Source organism: Xenopus laevis, chromosome 6L (genome assembly GCF_017654675.1).
Source record: "Xenopus laevis strain J_2021 chromosome 6L, Xenopus_laevis_v10.1, whole genome shotgun sequence".
NCBI classification, from domain to species: Eukaryota; Metazoa; Chordata; class Amphibia; order Anura; family Pipidae; genus Xenopus; species Xenopus laevis.
In genome coordinates this window covers 129,030,942-129,043,083 of record NC_054381.1, presented here as the reverse complement: position 1 = coordinate 129,043,083, position 12,142 = coordinate 129,030,942, and the positions used below count along the sequence as shown (strand labels likewise).

Genomic DNA, 12,142 nt, shown 5'->3' with positions numbered 1-12,142 from the left:
AATCAAGGAACTCACTAACCCTAAATCCCTATTAGTCTGTGATCCCTATGCTACAGGCCAGTCTTGCCTGAGGGAAGAGCCATCCCCTTGCTATCCCTTCTAGTTGGAGGACAGGCTGCTCTTGCTCCATACTTCCCAACATTTGGGAAATAAAAAAAGGTACAAAAAAAATAGGTGCCCATTTTGTGGCCTCACCCCCTACCGTGTTTATTTTACAAAATGTGACAGGTTATGAAAGTTTGAACATATTTCTGTGTTTTTTTTCCAGTTATTACAGTTTTGCTAATGAAGGTGAATTGCCCTTTAAGCTGTGAGTAAGGGACCTGTTATCTTATATTGTTACAATTACCTATTTGCTTACCTCAAAATTGTCTTATTTTGCACCCGGCGGCTGTTCTGGGCTCTCTGCCAAAAGCCAATTAAGTTAGAAACTTTGTGTCTTTTTGTGGCTGTTCAGTGCATGAAAAAGTCGGGTTTTTTTCAGTACACGTCATTCACGGGGTCCCTTTATTCCTGACTTCACTAAGGACTTCACCACCCTTGGGGCCTTCCCTTTACTGGGCCTAATACTCCAGGCTCCCAGCATATCCACATCCACTCCCTCCTAGAGTGGTATGGAAAAGAGTAAGCTATGCCCATTGCCCAACACTTTACCAAAGTCTGACAGGAACTTGTCATCAGCCTCCGGGCCACTGATACACTTTGCACAATATGCTAATAAGCAGAAGTAGATAGAGAGGCTTCTGCCCAGCAACCAGAGAACAAGGAAGTGTTGATATTTAAAGCCATAGGGGAGCGTTAACCCTATGGGCAACTACACTGATATAGGTATATTTTTGTCATTATAGTATGTGTTAAAAATAAGGGAAGCATTACAAAATAAAATAAGTCCTTATTCTGATTTTTTATTTATTTATTTTTTATTTCCCTAGGCAAATGCACCATCATAGTTATGCAAACCTCTGCAACAACGCATGAATCAAGCTCGGACGCAGAGTACACAAAGCAGCTGTTTATCCAACGTGTTTTTACAGAGGTCTCATTAAAATAATTTAAGATAAAACAACACCATTTTTGCATGATTTAAACATTTTGGAAAGCCAGATTCTTGTGGTTAAAGCTGGTTTATACAGTGCAGAAGATAAACACATCCAAATGTATTACCGTACACAACTAGGCTATGTTTGCATTTGCTTGAGTTGTAATCGTTGTTTATCTCCTATGTTCCAGAGGCACTAGGAAATGATTTGTCGGTTCTCACTTCTATAATTCTGCACAGAGCAACAAATTATAGAAATTAGCCCATGAAAGTCAAAACAATATAAAAAAGAGACTAAAATAAACAGGAAATGGACGCAGAAGCAAGCAAACCATTTGCTATACATGAAATATATATGTTTTAGACATTGTCACTTTTTTTTATACATTACCACCTCTACCCAAGCAAATAAACCTCACAGTTTTCTTTCTTTCTTTTTCAACAGTTTGTATTGAAGTTTACATTTAAACCATAAGATTATACACGCAATGCTTGTTTGCAAGATATTTTCAGCATCATAGATTAGAAGTGAAAAACATAAAATAAGTAGTTCAAACAAACCATTCACAGTGTTCTATTTAGTTATTAAAGGGGTGGTTCACCTTTCAGTTAAACGTGAAGGAAAGTCGTTCTGCATTTGGGGGTGCCAAATGTTAGGCACCCCCAAGTGATTGTATTTATTTTCCTGAAACCCCGGGCCGGTGCTCCTATCAGCAGAAAACTGCAACGGCCCGGGGTTATACCAGTGAGCACCACGGAGCGATTCTCTTCCGTCTTTTGGCACCCCCAAGTACAGCATGACTTTCCTTCTACTTTAACTTTTAGTATTTTACAGGATGGTCTTCATTATTTATAGTCTTTTAATTATTTGCCTTTTTCTTCTGACTCTTTTCAGCTTTTAAATGGGAGTCACTGACCCCATCTAAAAACAAATACTCTGCACATTGCTTCTGGGTTAGATAGAGTCGCTTTTTTACTGTCCCATGCCCAAGCTGAAAGCCTCTAACTATCACCCGTGCTGAAGGCACAATACTTATTCTGCCATAGAAAAGGATATTGCAGCAAGCAGTAAAAAAAATCCAAAATTATTTTTTAAAAATGTTAATAGTAAAAAAATGAAGCAGGAAGGGGTGGGACCCTTACTATCAGAGGGGGGTCAGCTGGTTGATGAAAACAAAATAAAAGCGCAGATTCTGAACTCATATTTTTCATCTGTCTACACAAATGAGGAACCAGTAAGTGAAGGTTTCCTTCTTAACAGTCCCAATTCTAGTAATACAACAAATGATGCATGGTTCACACATGAAGAAATTCAAAAGAGACTTGAACATGTTAAGATTAACAAAGGTCCAGGGCCAGATGGTATTCATCCCAGGGTAATTAGCGAGCTTAGCTCTGTGATTGCCAAACCTCTTTACTTAATTTTTCAGGATTCATTGAGATCTGGCATAGTGCCGAGAGACTGGCGAATTGCTAATGTGGTGCCTCTATTCAAAAAAGGATCCCGTTCTCAGCCTCAAAACTATAGGCCAGTTAGTCTGACGTCAGTGGTAGGAAAGCATTTCGAAGGGTTAATAAAGGATAAGATACTGGACTTCATAGCAAATCATAATACTATGAGTTTGTGCCAGCATGGTTTTATGCGTAATAGATCTTGCCAGACTAACTTAATTTCTTTTTACGAGAATGTAAGTAGAGACCTCGATTCTGGGATGGCAGTGGATGTGATTTACTTAGACTTTGCTAAAGCATTTGATACAGTGCCACACAAAAGGTTACTGGTTAAATTAAGGAATGTTGGCCTGGAACATAGTATTTGTACCTGGATAGAGAACTGGCTAAAAGATAGACTACAAAGAGTGGTGGTAAATGGAACATTTTCTAATTGGACCAGTGTTGTTAGTGGAGTACCGCAGGGCTCTGTACTAGGTCCCTTGCTTTTCAACTTGTTTATTAATGACCTGGAGGTGGGCATTGAAAGTACTGTTTCTATTTTTGCAGATGATACTAAATTGTGCAGAACTATAGGTTCCATGCAGGATGCTGCCACTTTGCAAAGTGATTTGTCTAAACTGGAAAACTGGGCAGCAAACTGGAAAATGAGGTTCAATGTTGATAAATGCAAGGTTATGCACTTTGGCAAAAATAATATAAATGCAAGTTATACACTAAATGGCAGTGTGTTGGGAGTTTCCTTAAATGAGAAGGATCTAGGGGTCTTTGTAGATAACACGTCTAATTCTGGGCAGTGTCATTCTGTGGCTACTAAAGTAAATAAAGTTCTGTCTTGCATAAAAAAGGGCATTAACTCAAGGGATAAAAACATAATTATGCCTCTTTATAGGTCGCTGGGAAGGCCTCATCTGGAGTATGCAGTTCAGTTTTGGACTCCAGTCCTTAAAAGGGATATAAATGAGCTGGAGAGAGTGCAGAGACTAAGTGCTAGGGATGTAGCGAACCGCCGCCGATGTGTTCGCGAACGCCGTTCGCGAACACCGGCAAAAATGCGGACAGTTCGCGAACAGTTCGCGAACATCGAACACCCGCTAAAATCGTTCGACTCGGACGATTCGAACGATTTTTGCCATTCGATAGACCGATTTTAGTGCGATTCGAATGATCGATCATTCGATAGAATGAATTTCATTCGATCGAACGGTAAAATTCTTCTAATCGAACGATCGAACGTTTTAAACAATCGATCGAATAAAAATCATTCGATCGATTACAACATCATTCGATCGAATGGAAAACGTTCGATCTTTAGTTGTCGAAGTAATCGAATTGAAGGATTCGAACTATACTAAGCTTTAGTTTTAGCTGCACTAGAGGTTTGTTGAATTACATTAGAGACAGACTGACACCAGAAACATGTTTTTTTTTGCCATCTAACACAACATTTTTCCTATTTGGACAATTTCCAAATTGCCTAGCCCGAGGGCTGGCCTGTGGGTAAGTTATCCGTTATATTTTCTATAAAGCCATTTGACAGATTCATTTAAAGGAATGTGCATGTATTTGGCATAGACTAGCTACAATCTTGTAACAATACATGCATTGTGCATCTTGGGACTTGTAGTTTTCTTCAATTAAGTGATTTTAGCAGGGATTGTAATTAATGGCACCTGATTGACTTTGAGGTTGGATGTGTGTTAATCAGTTAACTAATAAGGAAGGAAAGGCACGTCTCCTACTAATTGCACTTACCTCTCACTCACTGGGGGTGCTGTGCTTTATTGGCCCTGGAAGGTGTTGCACCTCACCATTATGTTTGTCATGTTGCAGTGCAGCCTGGCCTTGCACCACATATTAATGACGATCTTCAACTGTCAACTGTGGGGAATATTGGCAAATGGAAAGCTAACCAACTACAGAGTGTGTGAGGCTTATCCTTCATTGATATTAACTCAATAATGACTGAAATGCACAAATACCTAAGTCTGTTGGTTGGCTTTAATATGTTGGTCTTGTCATGGGGCTTTTATGTCAGTTCATGAGGCTTTTGGTCCTATTTAACCCCTTCTTCTGTTGTCCAACTTAGAACTCTGTGTTAACTCTGCAAAAAAGGGTTGTTAGGTATATACCCTGAAAATGATGTACCTGCTCTATGTTTCAAATGACATTATCCATGTGTATTGCATTTTTTGAAACCACCTTAGCAAAGTGAAAAAAGAAACAGACACAGCTTTTGGTTTTGTGGGTTTACTGACAAAATCTCAAACATTTTTATAAGAATAAAATGACAATATGGATTTGTGACAAAACTTTGTTGGTTTGTTGAACACCACATAAGCATTCTTAATAACAATTAAAAAAGTAGCCTATCTGTAACATACAGAAGGAATTGTGGTCTCAACATACATTTCAATATATAACAGCCCCCATTGAGCACTAAAGGCCAGAGCTTTACAAAAGGTTTATAGGGTTACAGGCAAGAATTTCTTGCATGAGATTCATACTGCGCCCCTGTGTCCATGCTGGGCAAGTTTACATAAATTAAATAAGACAAAATAAGTTTGGCATTAAGGAGCCCTGCGTACAAAACCAGAATATAACAATCAATATGATTTATAAATGACACTTGTCAATATGACAAAATGGGCTGTTTGAAAGTATCAGCACATATGAGGTTAGTGCTGGCCAGGTAATGTGTTGGAATAGTTGTTCAATGTAACAACCAACGCTTTGTGCCTTTAAGGCATATCATATACCTGGGACTTGCTATTTAAGTACCACAGGTGGAGGAGGTGATGGAGGAGGAGGAGGAGGTAGTCAGCAATAGCACATATTATGAGTGCTGGGTAGCCAAAGTAGGCCATCGGTAGACAACAATACTTTCTAGTGCAAAGTAACAACCAGCACTTTGTGCCTTTAAGGCATATCATATACCTGGGACTTGCTATTTAAGTACCACAGGTGGAGGAGGTGATGGAGGAGGAGGAGGAGGTAGTCAGCAATAGCACATATTATGAGTGCTGGGTAGCCAAAGTAGGCCATCGGTAGACAACAATACTTTCTAGTGCAAAGTAACAACCAGCACTTTGTGCCTTTAAGGCATATCATATACCTGGGACTTGCTATTTAAGTACCACAGGTGGAGGAGGTGATGGAGGAGGAGGAGGAGGTAGTCAGCAATAGCACATATTATGAGTGCTGGGTAGCCAAAGTAGGCCATCGGTAGACAACAATACTTTCTAGTGCAAAGTAACAACCAGCACTTTGTGCCTTTAAGGCATATCATATACCTGGGACTTGCTATTTAAGTACCACAGGTGGAGGAGGTGATGGAGGAGGAGGAGGAGGTAGTCAGCAATAGCACATATTATGAGTGCTGGGTAGCCAAAGTAGGCCATCGGTAGACAACAATACTTTCTAGTGCAAAGTAACAACCAGCACTTTGTGCCTTTAAGGCATATCATATACCTGGGACTTGCTATTTAAGTACCACAGGTGGAGGAGGTGATGGAGGAGGAGGAGGAGGTAGTCAGCAATAGCACATATTATGAGTGCTGGGTAGCCAAAGTAGGCCATCGGTAGACAACAATACTTTCTAGTGCAAAGTAACAACCAGCACTTTGTGCCTTTAAGGCATATCATATACCTGGGACTTGCTATTTAAGTACCACAGGTGGAGGAGGTGATGGAGGAGGAGGAGGAGGTAGTCAGCAATAGCACATATTATGAGTGCTCGGTAGCCAAAGTAGGCCATCGGTAGACAACAATACTTTCTAGTGCAAAGTAACAACCAGCACTTTGTGCCTTTAAGGCATATCATATACCTGGGACTTGCTATTTAAGTACCACAGGTGGAGGAGGTGATGGAGGAGGAGGAGGAGGTAGTCAGCAATAGCACATATTATGAGTGCTGGGTAGCCAAAGTAGGCCATCGGTAGACAACAATACTTTCTAGTGCAAAGTAACAACCAGCACTTTGTGCCTTTAAGGCATATCATATACCTGGGACTTGCTATTTAAGTACCACAGGTGGAGGAGGTGATGGAGGAGGAGGAGGAGGTAGTCAGCAATAGCACATATTATGAGTGCTGGGTAGCCAAAGTAGGCCATCGGTAGACAACAATACTTTCTAGTGCAAAGTAACAACCAGCACTTTGTGCCTTTAAGGCATATCATATACCTGGGACTTGCTATTTAAGTACCACAGGTGGAGGAGGTGATGGAGGAGGAGGAGGAGGTAGTCAGCAATAGCACATATTATGAGTGCTGGGTAGCCAAAGTAGGCCATCGGTAGACAACAATACTTTCTAGTGCAAAGTAACAACCAGCACTTTGTGCCTTTAAGGCATATCATATACCTGGGACTTGCTATTTAAGTACCACAGGTGGAGGAGGTGATGGAGGAGGAGGAGGAGGTAGTCAGCAATAGCACATATTATGAGTGCTGGGTAGCCAAAGTAGGCCATCGGTAGACAACAATACTTTCTAGTGCAAAGTAACAACCAGCACTTTGTGCCTTTAAGGCATATCATATACCTGGGACTTGCTATTTAAGTACCACAGGTGGAGGAGGTGATGGAGGAGGAGGAGGAGGTAGTCAGCAATAGCACATATTATGAGTGCTGGGTAGCCAAAGTAGGCCATCGGTAGACAACAATACTTTCTAGTGCAAAGTAACAACCAGCACTTTGTGCCTTTAAGGCATATCATATACCTGGGACTTGCTATTTAAGTACCACAGGTGGAGGAGGTGATGGAGGAGGAGGAGGAGGTAGTCAGCAATAGCACATATTATGAGTGCTGGGTAGCCAAAGTAGGCCATCGGTAGACAACAATACTTTCTAGTGCAAAGTAACAACCAGCACTTTGTGCCTTTAAGGCATATCATATACCTGGGACTTGCTATTTAAGTACCACAGGTGGAGGAGGTGATGGAGGAGGAGGAGGAGGTAGTCAGCAATAGCACATATTATGAGTGCTGGGTAGCCAAAGTAGGCCATAGGTAGACAACAATACTTCATAGTGGAAAGCACAAGGCACACTGTTTTCACTTTGACAGTTGCAGAACATAGGCCATTGTTACATGAATGCTCCCACATGAGAAACACATACAAACAGCGCTTGATTAGCATATGGAACATTTGAAGCAACACTGCACTGGTGATAAATACACAATAAAAAGTGTAGTCATGTGTTTGCAATGATTGGAATGCATTGATCCTTACATGTAACATTTTTTGGGCCAAGTGAATGTGTTTGGCAACACTGCAGCATCACCATAGAAATATGTTAGAGCAAATGCACTTTGATGTTTGTAAGTGCTTTTCCAGATGTTATTGGAAAGGGCGCCATTGGATGTAAGATATGGCACACCTTGGTGCTCATAACACCATACGTATATACATATGTTAGAGCAAATGCACTTAGATGTTTTGAAGTGCTTTTCCAGATGTTATTGGAAAGGGTGCCAATAGATGTTAAAATCGCACCCCCCAGTGAAGAGAATGGAGCACACTGTAAACAATGGGATGTGTTGTTTGGGAGTCAGTCCCATTGCTGGGTAACGGACAGAGTGATACCTGAAGCGTCAATAGGGCAAAGTTTGTTACCAGGAGAAAATAGGCAAAGAGGCCAGTGTCAGATGGTAAATGACACAGACTGGATCTAGGGACGTTTGTCCCCTCGGACAGGACTGTGTCCCCTTCCATGCCCCCTTTCCCTCCGATGTTGAGGAGCTTCAGGGGGTGGAGGGGGAGCAGCAGGTGGACCAGGGACTTCACCCTCAGCAGGGCCCCTTGGTCGGTGAGACTGGGCTGCCACCAGGTCCTGGAATCCTCGATGGATGGCCATCCGGGTCTCCCGCATCTCTGCATAGATATGGGCCATCCACCGCCTCATCCTGAGATCCTGGTAGCGCTGCTGGCGTAGCATGGCCTGCATCACGTTGACGAGCCCCGGTTGTGCCGCAGGTTGATCAGCCAGTCGCCGTCCTTCCTCTTGTGGTGGTCCCCCAATTGCTGTGGCAGCAGCACGATCTACAAGAAAAATCAAATATAAATATATATATTGGACATGTGCATAACCCACAACAAACAAAAGGTTACAAAAGGTTCCAAGTTAGATTGGGGTGGTGTTTTAGTCTGGGGGGTGGCATAAACACAACATTACAGTGGAAATCTCATACCAGTCTGTAGCTTGGAAAACATGTTTTTCTTAGACAAAAAAAATTGTTTTAAAGGACATGTAAACGCTCCCAACAAAAATGTAATCAGTGAACGGCCTCTTTTAAAGCTTCAGACACGTGCTACTGGTTTTTAAAAGGTTAACAGTAAAGGCTGCAGTATCCCCTTAATCATTTAAATGCCTTCTCCTCTTCTAACTCACTCTTCCCCGCCTCAGGAATTTGCTTTGGCTGTTGGCTCATGAGCATGCTCAGTTCTTCCCAGCTCAGAATACTAAACATACCCTCCATTGTAACAGCCACTAAGGAGATATTATTACTGGTTCCCATATAAACTCTGCTTTTGCTGTCTGATCCCAGGGCCGCCATTAGAAATCACAGGGCCCCGTACAACAAAATTTTCAGGGCCCCATCCACACTAATTTTCTGGGCCTGCCCACCCAGCCTAGGCCCCACCCCAGATCCCGCCAACTCCACACTACAGTTTAAAAACAACACAGACAACAGTGCTAAAAATGGTAACCCCCCCACACACAAGTTAGAAAAAGCCATTGGTGATAAGGGCCCCCCCTGCAAGTAAAAAAAATTGTTCAGATACCCCCAAATTTTATGAAATATTGCTTGTGAGGGTTTTGTGTCTAAGGGGGGCCCGGCCATGCTTCACTTATTTGATTATCCGGGCCCCCCTGTCTTCAGCGTACTGCCTGCCAGCTCTCTGTGCACAGAAGCTTTTCTACTATTAAGATTTCCTGTATCCTTGTGGTCCTTTAAGAATAAGTCCCGTTAAGGGGATCCAATCCCAATGCAGATTTACTGGGCCTTATTCTTAAAGGACCAATGAGGATACAGGAAATCTTAATAGGCGAAAAGCTTCCGTGCACAGAGAGCTGGCAGTACGCTGAAGACAGGGGGGCCCGGATAATCAAATAAGTGAAGCATGGCCGGGCCCCCCCATAGACACGTGCGGGCCCATGACAACTGCCCCCCCGATGGTGGCCCTGTCTGATCCTATTTTGTTCTCCTAACCACCTCTCCTCAGCTTAACCATTACTTGCATCTTTGGTGACACACTGACAAATAAAGGAAGAGTTTATTAGTTATAAACATTGATCTTACGTCTGGGGGGCACCACAGGAATCACGGCTGGCGACTGGGCGCGGCGTTCAGCTCGGTGTTCTGTAATGTGAAATAGGACATTAGTAATGCTCTAAACAAGTTCAGGGAGCAATTACATTTGTCACAAACATTAAACATGTCTGTACCTTGAGCTTCCGGGGCTCTATCAGAGTCATCAGTCTCACCCTCTTCCTGGGGTTGCTGAGCAGCATCACCCTGGTCCTGGTCACTGTCCGGGCGCGATGTTTGCGGTGGTCCTGCAATTTTGAGTAAAGAAAGAAAAAAGGTATTAAGAGACAAAAAAAATATAGAATTGCAAGTGTACTTGGCTAGTAGCCTGGTGTACAGACCTCTCACATGCTACAAATCTATTTTATTGCTCATTCGAAATACTAACTCCAATGAAATAGCACAGGAAGGAAGATGAAATGGTTAAACGTAAATCTACTGTATAATGGCACAACTAGGGAGATGAAATGGTTAAACGTGAATCTATAATGGCACAGCTATTATGGATGGAATGGTTAAAACTTAAATACATTTGCAATCATACAAGCAGAAGAGAATTATATAGATGACAATACTTGTGTTTTTTGAGTTGTTTAGCTTTTTATTCAGCAGATCTACACTTTGCAATGTCAGCAATCTGGTTGCTAGGGTCCAAATTAGCATAGCAACCATGCATTTATCTGAATAAGAGACTGGAATAGAATTGGGGATGTTCTGATAAGTTAGATGAGTAATAAAAAATCAATGTGTAGAGCCTTTCTTTCTAGACCCACATTTTAAAGCTGAAAAGAGTAATTTAAAAAAATAATGAAGGACAAGTGAACAGTTGCTTACACTTGGCCATTCTATAACATACTTCAAAGTTAACTTAAAGGTGAACCACCCTTTAAAGCAGTTTCTAAACATTTGTGCTATAGTGGAGAAATGGTTAATAAATAAATGGCTCCCCATTTTGTCAGTTACAGCTGCACTTAATAACTAGTAATAATAAACAAACAGCAAAGCTGTAAAGAAAAGCACAAAAACTCCTCTAATGCAAAACAGAAGCAATATTTTACCAACAAAGTGATATGCTAAAGGGAACATTAGACATTTATGTAAATAATGGGAATGTGGAACAAAAGGAGTCAGATATTTGTTTCTATAAAAGTCTACTTACGTATCCAGTCTGTGTCCAGTTCTTCACTGCCCTCTTTGGCCAAAATGTCCAGAAGCCGGCGCTCATGGGGTTGAAGTCTGAGTGGAGGGACACGCCCTCCGCCGGTCTTCTGGGCTTTAGCTCTCCTGGTAACCAGCTTTGCCCTTAGCCAACGCTTCAGGTCACTGTAGCGCTTATACACAGTTGTCCGATCCCTGTGTAAAGCGCCCACAGTGTTCACCCTGTCCGTCACCTGCTGCCAGAGTTGTTGGCGTCTGGCAGCATTGATGCGATGGGACTGACTCCCAAACAGCACATCCCATCGCGCTATCACCTCGTCCACCAGTGCTCCATTCTCTTCACCGGTAAACCTTCGGGCCATTTTGTTGGTGGGGCCCTCCTCTCCTCCATCATCACCTTCCTCCTCCTCCTCCTCCTCTCTCCTCTCTGAGGCAGTTGGTGGTGGTGCCTCCATCTCCTCCTCCGAGCTGCTCGGCAGCCTCTGTGGCCTCCTCCTGGGGAAGCCTCTCTCAGCCCTGGGTGGGGTGCGTGACACGCTGCGTGCCCCAGATGGTGGTGAGCGAGACACGCAGCGTGCCCTGGGGGACTCCCTGTGTGGGCTGGGGGACACCCTCCCTACACTACGCTCCTCCCTCCCTCTACGGGACCCCCCTGCCCTACGCTCCTCCCTCCCTCTATGGGACCCCCCTGCCCTACGCTCCTCCCTCCCTCTACGGGACCCCCCTGCCCTACGCTCCTCCCTCCCTCTATGGGACCCCCCTGCCCTACGCTCCTCCCTCCCTCTACGGGACCCCCCTGCCCTACGCTCCTCCCTCCCTCTACGGGACCCCCCTGCCCTATGCTCCTCCCTCCCTCTACGGGACCCCCCTGCCCTACGCTCCTCCCTCCCTCTACGGGACCCCCCTGCCCTACTCTCACCCCCACTACGGGACCCCCCTGCCCTACTCTCACCCCCACTACGGGACCCCCCTGCCCTACTCTCACCCCCACTATGGGACCCCCCTGCCCTACTCTCACCCCCACTACGGGACCCCCGACTCTCTACCTCCTCCTCCACCCAGGAACCCCTGTTGGTGACCCCCCAGCCCTCCTCTCTCCCCCATCTACCACGACTAAGATCCCACATAGTGTGGGATCCAGCCGCAGTTGGCACCTCACCAGGGCTGGAGAGACGTTCCCCCTG

At 43.8% G+C, this 12,142-nt stretch overlaps 1 protein-coding gene across 1 annotated transcript; it reads right to left on the bottom strand.

The window, feature by feature from the left end:
* Positions 1 to 7,414: 7,414 nt before the first annotated feature.
* LOC121394740 (myb-related transcription factor, partner of profilin-like) lies at positions 7,415 to 11,640 on the bottom strand. Its single transcript, XM_041566490.1, has 4 exons — positions 10,960 to 11,640; positions 9,938 to 10,048; positions 9,792 to 9,851; positions 7,415 to 8,529 (listed from the first exon to the last, which is right to left on the bottom strand). The coding sequence occupies exons 1-4, from the start codon at positions 11,411 to 11,413 to the stop codon at positions 8,159 to 8,161; spliced, it is 996 nt and encodes a 331-aa protein (XP_041422424.1). The 5' UTR covers positions 11,414 to 11,640; the 3' UTR covers positions 7,415 to 8,158.
* Positions 11,641 to 12,142: the final 502 nt, after the last annotated feature.